General features: G+C 46.1%; 1 protein-coding gene across 7 annotated transcripts in view; it reads left to right on the top strand.

Annotated features, from left to right (window-relative positions):
• CNGB1 (cyclic nucleotide gated channel subunit beta 1) overlaps positions 1 to 18,804 on the top strand; it is a 1,007,057-nt gene that overhangs the window by 727,425 nt on the left and 260,828 nt on the right. For all 7 annotated transcript variants that reach the window (XM_069654372.1, XM_069654395.1, XM_069654388.1 and 4 more), the window contains one exon: positions 17,852 to 17,894. In XM_069654372.1, coding sequence (XP_069510473.1) covers positions 17,852 to 17,894 — 43 coding nt within the window. The remainder of the gene's footprint in view (positions 1 to 17,851; positions 17,895 to 18,804) is intronic.

The raw sequence follows: 18,804 nt of genomic DNA, 5'->3' as shown, positions 1-18,804 counted from the left end.
CCTAAGTCACAGGTGGATGAATATTATAAAACCAAAATTGCCTGGAAACTACCTACAAAATGACACATAGATAAAGAGAATCTGACTTATGGTTGTTGAGAAAAATGGCTAAATGATAATAGTCCTTTTAAACAAAGGGAATTTTCACATGCGCAAATATGAGCTTCCCTTCCTCCACGCTATTTGCCAATCTGACCCAATGTTTTTATTAGTGTCTTTGAAGTTGGTTGCCTGTTTGAAGTTGGAGTTTCAGCTCGTAAATAGGGGATGCATTTGCTACACAGAGAGCCCCCACTGTAGATAATGAGCCGGGCCGGCCCTGTGATTTCACAAGACCTGTCCTCTTATCTGGAGGGGACCACTGTTTTGATATGAAAGGCATTCATTTCTTGTATTTCTTTCAAAACTCAGCTCCTCTTAACTGCAGCCCATGTTGTCACACCTCCTCTCTATATTCCGAGGATGCACCAGCCAGGGCCATTCGTCTCTACACAGAGCCCAGCTTCAGGGACAACACCGTTCAGGCAGGCCACATTTTATTGTTGTTGTAAGCCACTGGGATGCAAGCCAGGCTTGCCGTGGGGAGGTTCTTTGTGAAGTTTGCCCACATGTAAGCCAAAAGGTTTACCTTGGGCCTACATTGTTCACATTTAAAATGCAAACACATGCAAAGCCGTTTTTGTGTCAGTGTTTAAAAATTATGTTTTCATGTGAAAGGGAAATTTTAATGTCTTCCTCCTTTGTGGATTTAAATACTGCTTTTCCTTTGGTAATGACAGGTAGGCCTTTTTCACATGGCCCTTCAGTTTGGGGTCTTTGATTACACCCCAGTTTAATTTAATATTCCCCTAACACCATGTGCCATGTAAAGACTTTAGCTGCAAGCACCATTAGAATGCATGCCATGCAATACACTATTCCCTTTTTAAACCAATTTTATAGATGAGCCATGTCTCCAATTACTTCCTCGTTGTGTTGTGAAAGGACTTGTGGGGTTGATCAGTGGGTGAGGTGCTCCAGAAATGATCTTAAAAAATGGGGAAGTCTGAAACCTCTTCTGTGGCCTTCCAAGATGCGGGGCATAGAATACGTTAAAATCAGCCGAGATCCAGGGGCTAAAGTATTTGACCTTTATGGAGCAAGTGATATGATCCGATTGTCACTTGCAACCCTAACATCTCCCCTCTTAGACTGTTACTCTGTGACATGTTCAGGGTTATTTCTTGGTGGGGGATCCTCCCCACCTTTTTTGATGAAGACACTAAAGCTACTCTTTCGGAGCTGTTAGTTACTCTGTGTTGTGACATCACTCATTTTAGGGTGGACAAACTAACCAATAGGGTGAGGTGGTCCCATCTGGCAGGAATGGAGCTATTTATTTTGGAGTGCTGCACCTGGCAGAGGGAATTATAAAAGGCTGGGGCAGACAAAGGGAAAAGCCTGATTGTTTACTTTTTCACAATGGGCCAGATGTGGTACTCCTGCTTTTACCGCTTCTTGTCCCATTCTGTTCAAGGATGGGCCCAGCACCTCAAAACATGAACCAAGCGTCTCCATGGTTGGGAGCTGAGAGGGGAGCTAGCAGTGGCAGCTTGGCATTTGGAATGCACATCCACTTTCTCCTTGGTGGTATACCAGCAGCAGAATATGACATGAACATTTAGTAAGCAATAGGCGCAGTATACGCAGCCCAGCATCCCCATGGCTCTGCTAGTAGCCGCACCGCTCTAGCAGACATGAGAAATGAACATCAGCCCCAACATAGGAGCACTGCCATGGTGCCTGGGCAGGGACACTGGGACGCTAGTGCACAAGCAGCAGCCCTTCACATAACACGCATGCAGTCCTTCACACGACACACACCTCAGCCCTGATGCGCAATCATGAGCCTTGGAACATAAAGAACAGCTACAGAAGGATCAGGCATGACACAGAAGCAGCGGGATTGTCACAGAAGCCTTGAAAAATGATTTGTCAAACTTGGAATAAACCTGCCACGTGAGTAGCAGTCCTTTCTTCTAAGCAGCAGCCCTGGCACTTGCACATCGGTCCAGGCGCAGGAAGCAGGTGCAGAACTCAAAGAGCAATAGGCACGGTACAGGAGAAGCCCTAGCAAATGGGGAGCAACGGCACAATGAGCAGAAACTATGGCATACAAGCAACCCTGGCACATGAGCAGCAGTAATAGCACACAATCATTGTGCATGGCGCGTGGGCGGTCATAGCACGCAAGTCCATGGCACATGAGCCACCCGGTGAGATCTGTTACACTGCTTGCACTGCTGGCAAGGAGATGCATTACCCGTGATTAGATGAACTGCTATGATTTAAGGATCAGTCCAACAGAAACGACTGATTCACCATATAGTCTATTACAACTGAAAGGACTGATGCTGCATATGACATTCTCAGTTCCACAGCGGAAATAACTAAACCCAGACTCCCTACGCCCCCCTCGTACCTGGTTGACCGCACTGCCTATCCCTCCTATTCTCCCTTTACCTAGCTGTAAGCTCTGACACTTTTTTTTTACAGTATTTCATTCGTCTCCATCAAGGGTTGTGCTGTATAAACCGCTAACAATATTGTCCAGCTTGTATAATGGTGATGACGCTTGCCCTGTAGTATACATGTTGGTATCCGTTTCCCAGGTGGCAGAGGGCCACTTGGGAAATGGATATGCTGTTGCCTTTAAAGGAAGCTGTAAGACATTATTCATATCATGAGCAGGGGGTGGTGCATTTCTTTAGGGGAGGGGTATTAATATGACCTGATTTGACGCATAGTGAAGAAGTTCAAGCCAACCTACAGAGGTTTGGGTCAGGGCATGCGTCTCCTCCCAAAAACATTTTAAAGTAATGGGTTGAAGTGGTCCATTCTACATTCTACATCAGTTTTGCCAAACAATGGATACAAAGGTACACAATTTACAATGATTCTGTAGGGTAACACATGGAAAAATTCCATAGATGCAAGGTCACCGATATCACATAGGAACATTTTATCACTACTTCAGGGGGAACATCTGAAGCAACTGCTGTTACAAACGCCTGACTGCAACTGGAACACAGGTAACGTGGACACTGCCTGTTGAAGTGTTAGACCTGGAAGTGTCCATGGCAGCCTTCATGGCTTGGAAGGGCAGAAGATGAACTCAACTTTCCTCAGAGACCTAATGGAGGGTCCCTCAGCAACCCTACGATTACAAGAAGCAGCCTGTGGCTTTCGCTGCCTATACACTCTACACTTCAAACCGCTTTGAGTGCCTTTGAGCTGTGCCAATCTGAAATGCCTGTATTTCCCAAGCTTCTTCAAGCCTTGAGCCATTGCTGCTTGTCAAACCACATCACGTTGTGGGACCCAGTCGAGCCAGCTTGCCGTTTAAGTCGAATCAATACTTTTCTGTATCCAGATCTATCAAGACTTTGAGCCATGCAGATTCAAACATCCCCTGCCTGTCCCAAGCTGCTTCAAGCCAAGCGCTGTTGCCACTTGTTGAATCACACTGTGTTGCCGAATCCCATCGAACCAGCTTGACAAATGGAACACTGATTTGATGCACCAAAAAGTGCCCAGAAAGCTAGTGATGTTTTAAGAGATTTGGCTGATCATAGGAAGGACGCAGACTTGATAAAAACATTTTTACTGTGCTGTTTATTGAAAGAAAAATGAGGCCTATCTATTCGTATGACTGTAGGGTGTTCCCTGCATATTTTACTAACTAAGGTGCTCGTCGGTCAGTGTAAATGTCCAAAACAGGTCTGTCCACTGTCCAAATCGAACCCATCTCTCCCTACCACTGATATAACTAACTAAGACCAGGAGAATGACTCTCTCCTCCTGGTTACTGTGTTCTTCACAGGGATACCGTTCTGATTCTTCTGTTCCACTCAGAGGAGGACCAGTGCAAATAGTCCTTTGTTATTTCTTTAGTACAGTAGGGTACTGGCAGTTTGATTTTTCTCTTTCTCTCTAAATATCTTAGTTCGATTCCAGTTCTCTCTCTCTCTCTCTCTCTCTCTCTCTCTCTCCCTCTCTCCCCCCTCTCTCTCTCTCTCTCTCTTCTCTCTTTTGTAGGGTTCCGGGTCCCCTTGTATATTGTTCTACCTCTCATATACTCTGAATACTCAATTTCCAATTATAATTCACCTTTTCCCAGCGTCCTGTTTCATGTAGGAGGTTTATACTCTTGCCATCAGAAGACTGTATTCCCCAAGTATTTTTTAGTCTCATGTCTTATGTTCTCCATTTTACAGTCGGGATAGGTGTTGCCTTTTCCATTTTCCCAACGTGCCCAACGTGAGAAGTTACCAACGTTTCTTCCCTCCCACTTTGTAGTATTTGTGTTTCTTTCTATTTCACTAACACAGTTCTGGTTTCTTACTTCATTTCCAATTCCCTTCACACCAATACTGGGATGAGTTTTGTTTGCTTTACATTGGGTCCATCTTGCCCTTCCGGTATTCCCGTTCCCTGTATCACCTTCTGTATTCAGAGGCAACGTTGCCGGTACCTGACAGAAATCAGATTCTGTTTTATCTGCTGCATAGCTCTGCGGCTTACTTTCCGCAGCCTTTCTTTCTTTTGTGCCTCGGTCTCATCTTCTAAATGTCACTGGTGCAGTTACTCGGACCAGGAGTGATTTCCTCCCACTGGTGATGTCAGCATTGTTGTACGGGTGGAATGCCCACCATGGCTTCTTTGTGGTCACGCCACCACTGAACGCTCTTTTACACCGGCTTGGTTTTTCTTTGCTCTGATACACCGGTCTTCCAGAGTTTCTTACTCCACGTCAGATCTGTTCTGGCTTATGTGGGCTATGTGTTCTAAGACAGCCCGCCTTCTTCTTTTCTCTATGTACAGGAGACTTCCCCTGGTTTTTTGAGCGTTCAGCTCTCTTTTGGCTCTCCGCCCTTTCTAGCTGGTTCTCTGCCATATTATCCCTTATCAGCCTCCTCCCCAAAGTCCATTGGAGAGTTTGATTTAAAGGGATATCCTCAGTTTCTTGTTGCTGATTATGTTGGTTCACTTTATCTTCATGAAACTGATCACACCATGGTGTATTATACCAATCTGTATAAGCCATCAAGTGGAGATCCTCAGGGAGTGCCTCAAAGAAACAGGAGTCCTTGTCCCCAAAGGGGAGTCTGTCGCGGTGATGTCCCACTTGCGTTGACCCCTAGGGAGGGTGTTGCGGAGCAGGCTCACCTCCTTAGCCTCATGGGAGGGGGGCTCCGCCTTGGGAAGAAGTGACGAGTTCCCTCGATTTGTCACAGAGCCCACTTTATACCTAAAATGTGGGACACAGTAGGTACATAAGAAAGCCTATCTGCTCTGGAAAGCTTTTGTGAAAGTGCACTTTATGCCTCCAGCAGGATTTGCTGAACTAGTCGTATAATGGGAAGGATGGGATGTTTCTGTGTGAGTACCACGGACCGCACTCGGAGTGCCTTGCTCCATTGTTCCTTTTGTAACTGTAATCACGTCAGACTTTGCTGATATGAATTCTGTGTTCCAATTTTTTCTCAGGCACCACTGCCAAAAAAATGAAAACGTAGCTTGTGACTTCAGATTTCTCCAGAAATGCCACCGGAGAACACAATGGGGGTCATTTCAAGTATGGAGGTAACCATGCTTCTATTAGCGGCATGGCTACCCCATACCGGGTACCGGGTCCGGGTTTCCTTGAATGAGAAATTACCGGGCCATTCCGACCTTGGATGGCCCGGTAATTCCTCATTCAAGGAACCCAGACCCGGTACATCCCCATTCCCATTTGAGCCCTGATAGGGCTCAATGGGAACGGGGTGGATGCTAACAACTGGCCCGTTGATAAAAGGCCCGTTGTTAGCATCCTGGTCTGCTCGCGGGACCCACTAAGGACACCTGATTTTACCAGGCGTCCTTAGCGGGTTCCCGCGAGCAGACTCGTAATGGGGCGGTAAGGGGTTGACGGCTCCGGCACCTTTACCGGTGCGTTAACCCCTTACCGCCAAGGTCTTAATGACCTCCAATGTATCAGAATTACCATCAGAAATCATACATTGGCGTGTTAAGGGTAACCTTGAATCCATGCAATTCTGATTAATTTCTGAGCTCCGCCACTTGGATCCCTTAAAGGGACAAGCCTGCTTTTTAATACCAAGTGGCAGACCTTCGATGACAGGAAGGTAAACAACCTCCCTGGGATCAGGAAAGTATCAAGTTACTTGCCAGTTCGTTAGCAATAAGCCCCTCCCCAAACACATCAATGGTGGCCTTTGGATCCCTGTTCATCTCATCATGGGTCCAGCATCCACCAGTTTAGGTGGTACCCAGTCTCTTTGATCACCATACTGTCAATGCCTAGGGTCAAACAGGGCGCTTGTCACACAATATACAACCAGAGTGTGGGCAAGCAGTGGCACTGTACCCTACTGCATAGCTCTTAACTGCACCCATTGCGGTTGTACACAATCAAGTTATGCTTTTTTCTTTGCATTCTTTGACTTGTACATGAAGTCCATTGGAGAACACCTTGCCAGTTCCAATCCAACAATATGAAAATCATACACAACTCTATCCATCCCCCATCAAAGGCATGCACTAACGCAAGGTCAGCCTTGCATAGATCCAGACTGGAATGTCCTGGGCCTAACTCAAATTGATTGACACAACGTTTATGCTCCTCACCAATAACACGGCATACTACCACTCCAAACCTGACAGTCTGCGATGAACCTCGAGGGCTTCACCCTATAGCTGAAAACCCCAGTGGCAGGCCTTTGTGATGGACAGGCGCCTGCCATTCAAAGTGAAGGAAACTCAGACAGCATTGTACCAACTATCCCTCCTGGAGAAAATCCTGCTCTTGCTAGCAGATACTAGCTTCAGATCCACTGTGCAGGCCTTTGGTCTATCTCACCAGGACAGAAGTAAAGCCCTGCTCATTGGCCTACCTACCAAACCACTACAACATCAGGACTGTTCTTCACACAGCTGCCCACCTCATGAAAGGGGTCCACAAATATGAACTCAACACTGAGAATGATCAAATGTCACTGGCTACTCCTACAAACATATATCATCATCAAAGCCAATTCCATCATATACAAAGAGATAACTATGCAAGCTCCATCCCACCTGGCAGACAGAAATTACCATCTCTGGCAGCCAGCATATCATCAGAAGTTATGGCTTCCACCGCGACTTCAGCCACACGGCTGATTTCCAGCTTATATAGGACTCTCCTGTCTACAGAGCCCGGCACAGTGGCCTTTCATAAAGGTTCAGGAGAGATTTGGGGAGGGAGTTTTCCGAGGAAGAATGGAGAGGTAGTTGGATGCAAAATAAAATAGCCTGGACCTTGGCACAGCTTAAAGAAACGGCATATAAGATTACCTACATATGGTATGTAGCACCCACCCATCCGCATAAGGTTAATAGTGACATATCTGAAGATTGCTGGCGAGAATGTGGAGGCAGAGGCTCGTTTTTACATGTATGGTGGGACTGCCCGAGAATAAGGCCCCTTTGGGAGGAAGTGAGGACTTATGGGTCACAAGTGAGGGATCAGGAGTTTCCATTTGATCCAGGCTTGCTGCTGCTAGGGATCCCCAGAGGAGGAATCTACCCGATCTTTCCTGGTGGAGGGAATGTTCTCACTATGATGCTCTTGGCAGCAAAGCTGGAGATAGCAGCACACTGGAAGGAAAAGGAACCACCAGGCATTCCGTTTTGGTGGGCTGGGTGTTGGTCCATAATGGCTATGGAAATAACGTTGGCTAATATCTCTGAGTGCAATGAAACTTCATCAGGAAGTGGGGGGCCTTTGATGGCATTTATTACCTCGGATTTCAGGGTACATACCTGCCCTCAACGACTCAGAGCCCTGAATGTGTCTGGAATAGCTGGAAATATCATTTAGACATGGGAAATGTTAATAGTGTCTAGAGTGGGAAAGGTATGATTTGGTCCTTGGTGACTGTATTGATGGTTCAGATATGAGTGGGTGGGGCATGGGAAAGAGAGGCGATATACAGAGAATGAAGCTGTATGAAGAGGTTCTAAAGGTTCAATATGGCTCTATGTATACTTGTCCTGAACTGTTGGTATTAAATCAATAAAAGGTGTTTGAGAAAAATAAAAAGAAGTTGTTACCTGGCCAGAGTAGAGCAGCAGAAAATGAGAAAGAACCGGGGGAAAAAAGTAGTCTATCTGCGCCCCTCTCGCACCCCCAGACTGTTCAATCCCACACTCGTCAACCACAAATTCAGCACCACATTCATACAATTCAGAAAAGAAATCAAGACCCTCCTCATCAAGGAGCTTCTTCACATCTCATTCAATATCCCCTGAACCCACTGAGCCCAGTAACCCTGGGGAAGACGGCCCTCTACATCCCACTGCTCCTCGCCTACCTTTCAGCACTGTTACATGTGCCCCACTAACTGCCCGTGCCAAGTGCTCCCTCTTAACCTAAATGGTATGCTGGGAACACATGTTATGTTGTAAACAGAGTCCCCCTATGTAACCATCGAATCCCTTTTTAAATACAATGTTTATTCTGATTGAATAGAGTTCATTGCAAACATAAAGTGGGTCAATCTTCATAACCAACATTTCAGCTAAATCACTGTTAATACATCATATTTGTTCAGCGTGAATAGATATTTTCAGAAAAAGGAATGAGCATGCAATAACGAAGGGACTGTAGTCCAGCATGCAAGGTATGGCTTCATATCCCAGGACCCAGGACATTAGCATTCAGAGAAGTGGGGAGGGGTAGCACCAGACATTGAAAATGTTAGCTTTGATGCCTCAGTTCATTGTCTTGTGGGCTATCAGAAATGCCACTATGCCCAGCTGAGAGAATAGTACTGGACTCAGCACTTATGTTTCCAGACCTAGATGCTTTAGGCAGGAATAAGACATGCATCTCGTCAAGCTCATTAAACAAAGAAATAGCGTTCAGCTGTTTTTTCAGCAGTGGCGGTGGTTCCTTAATCCATGTCATGGCAGCACACAACCTATCTAGTAAAACAGCCAATCCCAAACCTTTCCTACTTTGTTCCCGAAACGTCTGCAGTGTACCCCAGGAGACATGAAAAAGGATGCACGCCATCCTCATTCTCTGTCATCTCACCCACCAGGAAGATCCCAACATGCCAGCAGTTTGGGACCGAAGGCATTCCCGGGCCCTATGGAAATGTCAGCCACCCATTTAAAATGAATCTGTTTCTATTTGTAATTTAGCAGTGCATGCTTTAGCTGACCACAAACGAACCCCCACTGTCCACCCGGAATCTCACGACCGGGGTCCTGTTCCCATCTAAGCGTGGCTCCAACATACACCGCCTTATGAGTTGCCATCAGTTCAGCAGAGAGTGTAGACCCGGGTCACCCAGCTCGCACTGCTAGTGGTAGGAGAATATCAGGTTGTAAAGGAACATTTTACCACAGCTCACACTGTGTCTCTGAGTCTAGTGTGCATAAATAACTCTAGGGGAGTCATAGCAGCGCTGTCTCTGATCTTCTCAAACGGAATGAACGCACCGTCTACATGGTAATGCTCCAAAAGCACGCTTGAACTTAGCATGGTCTTGCAAAATAGCACTTCCGATGTTGGTGGAATGTCAGACCAGACCTGGCAGACCAGAACAATGTAGAGAATTAACATCTCTCACCTCTGTTATGCACCAGTCGCGACCATGTCACTGCTGTGGCTCGTACTGTGTTTAAAGAGCCCCTTGTATCAGCAATATCACCTATTAGTGTAGCCATATTGGACGCATGTGCCACAACAGCACTCTCAGTCCTTATGTGTGAGTGTTTGTTTACCTTGTCATAAGCTCCAGATCTATGCTGGTAACCTTCACTATAGCTAGAGACCCTAAGTCAGCATTGGTATCCTGATATCGCAGTTAGTGGATGGTTGTTATTAACGTTTATAGAACTGGGACGATAGTAAGAATTTTCAATGACGCTTCTAGAATCCTGTATCTTAGATTCTATGGTAGCCTGCCTGTCACGCCTAGAAAAGGTAATAGGACAGCCAGTCTATTGCACTTAGGAGAGTTGAGGGTAACCTTTGCATAGTGCCGAGAAGAGTCGACGAGGGTATCTTGCTTTTTAGCCCCACAGAAGATCTGACGACACAGCACCATAAAAGATATGCTCCACCTGAGCTCCAGGTACTTACAGATGCACCACTTCGGTGGACATCTGCCACAGGCACGGCTATCCATCCACACACATTAGAATACAGCTACGACCTACGATCAAATTCGGTCTAGCTAAGACACTTAACATTTTTAGCCTACTCACTCCATACTTGCTTCAACACCTCTGCCTTTGGAATACAGTGACAACCTACAAAATAATTTCACTTTGGCTGGACACATAATGAGCCTCTTGCACTCGCACATACTTGTGATCACCCTCGGCACCCACTCACATGTCTGATCTCTTGGACTGCTTACCAGATCCTAGCCAGCCCATACCATCCCCAATCTTTGCCATATGCACACATGCATTCTAAACCTCTATGAGAATTTTCTCATACTCCAGACTGCGGTTCCCGAGGGCATTCCCACCACAAGCACTTTGAGATTATACTAATGGTCACAGGTGCTATATAAATGACAATTCCAGTAACAGAATGAAGTGTAATGGGCTTGAGCCACAATCTAGTGTTTCTCAAGGTGTTAAAAAGACAGCCCACCCTAGGCATACAAAAAAGTCAATGCATAGGGTCATGACCTTCATGTATCTTATTACAGAAAGACTGATTAGCATCATAAGAACTATGGAATCACTTAGGATATGTATCTCAATCGGCAGGTATTAAAATGGATTTTCAGAATCACCCATGATTATAAGAGGTACTCCTATTCTGGGGAACAGGAGAAACCACTAATGTCTAGTCAAACTCTCTCAAAACGGTGTCACTCACAGTAAGGCTTAGACTTAAAATAGTGTAGGGGGGATGAAGGGTGTAGGTAAGCACCTGACAAGCACTCTTAATAACTCAAGTTAGGCAGAATGGATACAAATACAGTAATATTTATTAGGCCTTGAACAAACTCTTATCAATTAAACTTGCAGGTAAATAAACTATAAAACGTACTTATATTGACATATGTGCATTCACCTTTGGATCCTCTGGCTACAAAACACCAAGACCTTACTTTTCACACAGTTGGAACAGACTTGCAGAACACTGCACTATAGCAAAGCAAACCAAGAAAAATAAAGGTAAGTAGTGAACCAGTTAGAGAACAGGCAATTCAAAGAGCGAAAAAACCTAATACACAGTCCTTGTACTTAAAAGATCCTTCCCTCACTAAAGAAGATGAGGCCCCAAGGTTAACCATTTGCATGGAGCTATGAGTCTTTTAGGAAGGCTGGAAAAGTATTGGCAAAGCAGACATGTAGGTGTTAAGTGTCTAAAGTAGTGAAGAACAAAGCGAGGAAAGTTCTTAGGATGTCCTCTCCCAATGCCACCACCTAAGGGGAAGCACAGGGGGGGATCCTTGCCCAGAAATACACTGATTACGACAAGGCAAGGGAGAGGTAGAGTCAGGACTTTGCACCCAATAAACACTATGGAGGGAGGGGGGTAGAAACATCTCTGTTAACTCACACCCTGTTCCCTGATTCTGTCAGTAACCACTTCTGAGGCTTCGGAATCTGCTGGGCTCACTTACTTCGTTGCTCGGTTCCTTTGGATGGAGTGCAGGGGTGACAATGTTCAGGGGTCACTTGTACAGAGGTGGGTTTCAGCATCAGGATTCAGGTCCACCTAGTCTGTAGTTCTGCCCTCTGGTGAGATGGTTCTTATCACTGGAAACTGGCACAATGCTGATGAGCTCAGAAGACCCACGGGGCACGATGTAGGCTGAAAACAGAGTTGGCCACCACGATCAGGGAAAAACAAGGAAGCAGGTTCTGTGAGGCCTCTCTTCGTGCTGGAGAGCTGTAACTGAAGGTGAAGGCCTCGTTTGTCACTAGTCGAGGGTTTGCAGGATCCCAAGTCCAAGTGCAAGGCAGCGACCAGTTCAGCGGGGTAACCCTGGCGGGAGCTGGTCAATCCACAGGTCAGACACAGGGCCCTTTTGAAGGCTTTCAAGGGCAGGATCCTTGAGCAGGGGTCGAGTCTGGTTGTTCTCACCTTTCCATCAATAATGGCCTTCAGGGGATCATCTTACAGAGCAAGGCTATGCAGGAATGGTTACTGAAAGCAACTGTGATGGGCTGCAATGACGATCCTTCAACAAGCCTTCAGTTGGATGCTCCTCTTTGAAGGGATATTGGCTCCAACGATGATTTGAAGAATTGCTGCTGGAGTCCTCAATTAGAGATGGAGTCAACCAAAGTCCAACAATAATACAGATCTGTATCATTCCAGCTGGAAGGGACTGTTCAATTAGGGACAGCATGCAGCCACTACATCTGCCCACTCTTTGGCCATGATGTTGATTGAGGCCAGACCGTCCCAGGCTCCACATCTGGCCACAGCCTCAGCTTTTCTGGGAAAGAGCGGACCACATATGGCATATCCAGCCAAGAGAGTGCAGAAAGGAGGCCAAAGAACAAGATGGTCAAAGGACAGGGAAATTGCCATTGCACAGCAACTTTCAGTCATTATTCAATAAAATGCAAAGGTGCATGTGAGAAAAACATGGTAGAAAATTCTCTCCTGCCACCAGCCTGCCCTGAACACACTGTGCACGGAGCCATAAAGTTACTAACACAAAAGAAAAAGAGAAAGAGATCAAAAAGTACCCCTACAACACCACACTGGAAGGTAATTTCTGGAGTGTAAAACAAACAAGGAATTTCATAATGGGGGATAGAGTCGCCCAACTCTGAATGGTGTAGCGACTAATCAGTGACCCCAATACAGATGCGCCAAGCAAAGTAAGTAAAGTAAACAAAAAGCCTTTACGTACCTTCAAAAGCTAGAACAGTTAAAAAAAATAAAGCAAATAGTTGGGAGTACCAGAGATATCTATGGAGGGAAAGCATGAAAAATAGAAAATATTTACTAACACCCCCTGCCTCCACAGATTAGGGACAGGGGGGATCTAATCCACCCCTTGGTGGATTTCCTGGTCCAGTTGATCAATACATCATGGACAGACGATCCGAAGTGCTGTGTCGTAGACCTGGTTTATACTCAATAGTGAAGTCAATGCCTTGATGGCTTTATGGACCACCTGAGCAATTTAGGATTCTCAGCCTTCAACTTCATCTGCTACTTTACAGACTAATGTTCATTCTGAATGGTGAAGTGAGTCCCAAACAAGTAGAGTCTCGGCTTACTAAGGGCTCATAAATTAGCAAAACACTCCTTTTCCATGGTGGTCCACATCAATTCTCTGTCTTTAAGCTGGGGTGATCCCTGCCTTTTTCATCTGGCTGTGAGAAAATGTCTCCAATTCCAGTGTCAGAAATATCAGTTGGCACTATAAAGGGCCTCGGATAGCGAGGGGCCCTCATAACAGGGGCCTGGCACAGTGAAGCCTGCAACATTTAAGCCCTGAATTGCTTGCTGACACTCCTAAAACCAAGAGACTTTTTTGGGTTTCTTAGGAGTTGGGAGAGCTGTCAAATTGGCAGCTATGGTACCGTAGTTGGCCAAGTAATTCCTGAATTACCAGTTGGGACTCTCACCTGGGTTTGCGATGTATCGGTTTACCAGTCTTGTAGAACTTGTACTTTGCTGGGTAGAGCCTAAACCTTGCCCGCCCCAACCTTGTGCCACTGGGTCAAGGTCACTGTACCTTGACGAATCTGGCATTGTGTTGCTTTAAGGATCAAGTGGGCCTGTTAAAGGTCCTGCAATACTATCCGGTGGTGTCTTACATGTTCTTTGCAGGTACGGCTGAAAACCTCAATATCATCTAGCTAAGCTATTCAGAATTCATCTAGCCCACTCAGGGCATGATTGCCCAACCTCTGGAATATAGCTGGCACATTGTTCTGCCCAAAGGGCACAGATGGATTACAGTAAATCATTTACATTTCTATTGCATTTATTAGGAAAAAAACATTCATAGTTGAAAATGTGTGGCACACCTTAGCTCCTCGCCCTGAAGCATCTTTGTGCCTTGTCAGTGCTACACACGTCTAGCATGCGATGGAGCCTGCCTAACAAGTACTCCCGTGCACCCTTGGGCTTGTTTGTGCTATAGAAATGTTAGGAATGGTGAAGTAAAATCAAATAATAAAATAAACCGGTGGATGCTCTAGAGTTTTCCACTGAAGAGGAAACTGACATAACTAGCCTTGCTATGGTTTGAAAATCTATATGTAATGCATAGACAATATGACAGTGGGAAATGGCAGGATGCAAAGCAAAATAGTAAGCATGCATCTTTTCTTCCAGGCTTATATTCTGAAATGAAGAATGGCGCTGGCCAAACAGCACCAATAGAGAGAGAACAAAACAGAGACAAGAAATTGAATTATTTGAAAATATTGCAATCATCTTAATTCTGTGTCTTTGATCCACACAATAGTATGAACATGCTTCTACCACCTATGCTCAATCATCTTTCCATACCTAAGCTTCCCACGCTGGGCCTTCACCATAATCTCACTGATACTGTAAAGAATAGATTACGAAACACGGTGGCAAGACCTCTACTAGGAATACACCGGTGGGAACACATCACGGCGGCCTTGAGAAGCCTACACTGGTTGCCAGTGAAGAAAATAATCCACTTGAAAGCACTGTGCATTGTTCACAGAGCACTGCATGAGCAGGGAGCGGAATTCCTCCAAATCAAATATCACCCCTTGCCACCCACAAAGGACATTAAGGTCAAGCAGCGTCATACTTATAGAATCAAGGCACTATGAGCAAAGCAAGTACGGATGTTCTGCCTTCTCTACCCGTATAGCAAAACTGTACACCTCGATACCAAGAGAAATCCAGATAACAGAAGACCATCTGACAGTTCAGAAACAGTACAAAAACCGGGCTCTTTAACACATTGGGATACAGACCTGTCCAGAACCCTAACACTGGAAACAGACTACAAGAGACCGCCACAAGGCTGCCACCATTGCATGACCTGACACCTTCTCAACAAATATCACATCAAAATTAACACAATGACCAACACATCCTACCCTTTAAGGTACAGGACAACATGACCTGACACCATCTCAACGAACGGCACAACAACATGAACATTTAAGGAGCAATACAACAAACCTTTAAACACAAAGAACCATCACCAAACCCTGCCAGCTTCTCCAGGCGAGCCCATTTTTTGTTGTCTTCTGCCCAAGCCGCCACCGAACGCGGGATTCAAACACAGAGCTCCGTTACGAATAGACACATATTTACAAGAAAACATAAAACACGCCAACACAACCTAATCTGGCAGTCATCGAGAATCCTGAAACTTCAGTCTGAACATGTGAATTATGGTGACAAAGCTAGCCAGTACAGGTGGTTTTTGTTAAGTTGATTGATGATACTACACGGAAACTCACCTTCATTTACACCCTTTTTGTTGATTTTAATTGGAAACATTGGAGGCATTTGTTCACCAAGAGGGTGTGGTGAATGGAATAGGAAATGGGGGAAAAGAACAGGAGGTCTCACCATCTGTGGAGGACATGGTGGGACCTCTATGCAAGCCTCACACTTGCTGTGTTCATTTGAAAGCAAAATGTGAGGAAGGACATAGACTTTATGGTTATAAGATCAACTAGTCCACCTCTGAAATGTTACTACTGTCAGTAGAGCAGGTAAGGTAAGGTTTAGAGCAGGTTTTCAGATATGGGAGTGTACATGTTCCGAAAATGGTGTAAATTATTTGAGTATCCATTTTGTTCAAAATTTAAAGAAAATAGTGGAAAATAATGTGATGAAGGTAGTTGAAGCTATGGAAAAGGATGTTGGGAAATGGAAGAGAATACAGCTCAGCATCTGGCCCAAGAGAACTACTATTAAAATGGTCCTCCTTCCTAATGTGATTTATGTTATCCAATCCTTACCCGGGATTTTCAATGTATAATATATGTTTAAGAGGATGGATAGGGTTTTTTCAAAACTTCCTCTGGAGGGAGGGCAAGCCTATGAGAATCCCTTGTTGTAGGTAAGTACACGGTGTTAGGGTGGGTGGCTTTGATTATCCGCCTCTTCAGTAATACTATGTGGGATTCCTTCTCAAGCAGTCGGCATAATGGTCCATGCAGAATCCAAGGACTGGGCTGAAATGGCGGTGCAGAGGGCTCTCCCATTTTTGCTGGTATATATCTACATTCAATCCATCAACTTGCATGGGCTGGGTGAGCCTTAGCTAACTAACCCGAGGAGCCTTACTACTGGGGCTGGAGGGCAATGAACAGAATATTTAGCTTCCTGGGAAGGAATCCTTATGGCATAACCCAGCACTGCAGATAAAAACCAAAATGCCATATTGGAGGAGTTGCATCCTGACATGTGTCATGGCGGTAGGAAATGTTTTGGAAAGGGGCTCAAGTAATCATTGTTGACGGCCATCAAGATCAATTTCACCCAGGGAGGCAGGATGTGGCAAGAAACCTTCTTACTGCAGAGATTTTAGATGTTGGATTACCCTCTGCAAGGCTGGGCAGATTTGTGAAAACTATTTGATATCCCCACCGGACCACCCGGCCCCCGGATGGCATCCACATTCCTCAAACAGATACCTAGTAAAAAAAAGTATATGCTGACGGGATCACTTGGAACAGACATGGTCTATGGATCTAGGCTAGGAGTTGTCTGTGGAACCAAGGGGGGAACTAGCAGGAGAGATCTCCAGGGCCAAATGAGATCGCCATCTTCCCCTTGCACAGCAGAAGGGGGCGGGATGGGACTCCTGGGAATGAGGCATGCATTCTGGGTAGATGCCATGGATAGGCTGGCCATGTGGATGAGTGCGTGGGTTACTGCATGTCCTGCTCTGAGTATCCTTCTCTTGGGAGCAACTGTTTGGAAAGCAGCAAGGGCCAGCGCGGCCGGATTAATAAGGCCCTGGGTTTAACTTTAAAACAGTTCTCGAAAGTCTGGAAAACTAGGAAAAAGCCACAAATAGAGGGCTGGATTACTGCTCTTATTGTGTCTGAATATGGGAAAGTGATGTCTAGAGGCGCAGGAGCGACCTTTACTTGGAAATATGGGCATCATGTGATGAGTGGAATGGGTGGGCGAGGGGTCATGCAGTCCTTCTATGAAACTGATATGAAACCTATCCCCTGATCTGATCTTAGATCGAGTGGGGCCGCAGCAATCATACATGAGTGACGTGTGTATGTGTTATTTGTCTGTGTACGTAGTGCTCCTTGTCTCGTGTATGCAATCAACTTCTATTGGAGGGGTCAGTGCACATGGATTGGGTCTGCTTTTTCAATAATCTTGGGGAGAAGAACATTTATATTATAAGTATTTTTATTCCTTTCCTCCTTTCTATTTTTATCTGGTGATGGTCTGTGTCATATTGATTAAATGCTGATATGTATTGACTAGTATTACCCTCTTATGCTATATCTTGTTCAACTGCACCATGGTGTCACTATGTGATATTTAAATCTAAATAAAATATGAAAAACATCGTTACCAAAATGTTTCCATTTCTATTCTGGACTATGTCGCATTGATTGTGTAGGCTTTTGATGTATGTTTTCGGCTCTCGGGTCATTTCCTTCCCTGCCTCTGAGTTCTACCGAATAAACAGTGCACAGCGACTTGCCTGACAGCAATGCAATTGCAATGGGGATGCAAACAGCACAGCAGCCCCTGACTGTGACGCAGGGCTGAGAACCACCAGAGAATGTTTCAGAAGTCCTTGTGCGCTTACCAGTCAATGTTTGCGTTTCTTTCATGCAGGGCCTGGACATTGCGGCTGCCGTTTTCTTTGCCGAGAGAGAAGGTACTGTGTGTGGATGGCTTGTCGGCCCTACCCCCTGCTTTTCATCTATAGAGCTGCGCGTGCTTTTCCAATGCACGCACCACCTCTTTGCTGTTTTACTGCCGCACTAACATGCATCTCTGACAGTGCACCTCCATCATCTATCCAACTGCGGAACTCCACACAGCTTTGCCTCTACATCTCTCTGCTCAGCGCCAGTCTGCTCCTGGGAACACAGCTCCTGGCCTAGCCCTGCCTGGCTGCACATGCTCGCTTTGCTCAGCGCCAGTCTGCTCCTGGGAACACAGCTCCTGGCCTAGCCCTGCCTGACTGCACATGCTCGCTTTGCTCAGCGCCAGTCTGTTCCTGGGAACACAGCTCCTGGCCTAGCCCTGCCTGGCTGCACATGCTCTCTTTGCTCACCACCAGTCCGCTCCTGGGAGCACAGCTCCTGGCCTAGCCCTGCCTGGCTGCACATGCTCTCTTTGCTCAGCGCCAGTCCGCTCCTGGGAACACAGCTCCTGGGCTAGCCCTGCCTGGCTGGACATGCTCGCTTTGCTCACCGCCAGTCCGCTTCTGGAAACACTGCTCGCTTTGCTCAGCTCCAGTCCGCTTCTGGAAACACTGCTCGCTTTGCTCAGCGGCAGTCCGCTCCTGGGAACACAGCTCCTGGCCTAGCCCTGCCTGGCTGCACATGCTCGCTTTGCTCACCGCCAGTCTGCTTCTGGAAACACTGCTCGCTTTGCTCAGCGCCAGTCCGCTTCTGGAAACACTGCTCGCTTTGCTTACCGCCAGTCCGCTTCTGGAAACACTGCTCCCTTTGCTCACCACCCTTTGCTCACCACCAGTCCGCTCCTGGGAGCACAGCTCCTGGCCTAGCTCTGCCTGGCTGCACATGCTCGCTTTGCTCAGCGCCAGTCCGCTCCTGGGA

This window comes from Ambystoma mexicanum, chromosome 1p (assembly GCF_040938575.1).
Source record: "Ambystoma mexicanum isolate Mex_15411 chromosome 1p, UKY_AmexF1_1, whole genome shotgun sequence".
Classification (NCBI taxonomy): Eukaryota; Metazoa; Chordata; class Amphibia; order Caudata; family Ambystomatidae; genus Ambystoma; species Ambystoma mexicanum.
This window is presented reverse-complemented; position numbering and strand designations above follow the sequence as displayed.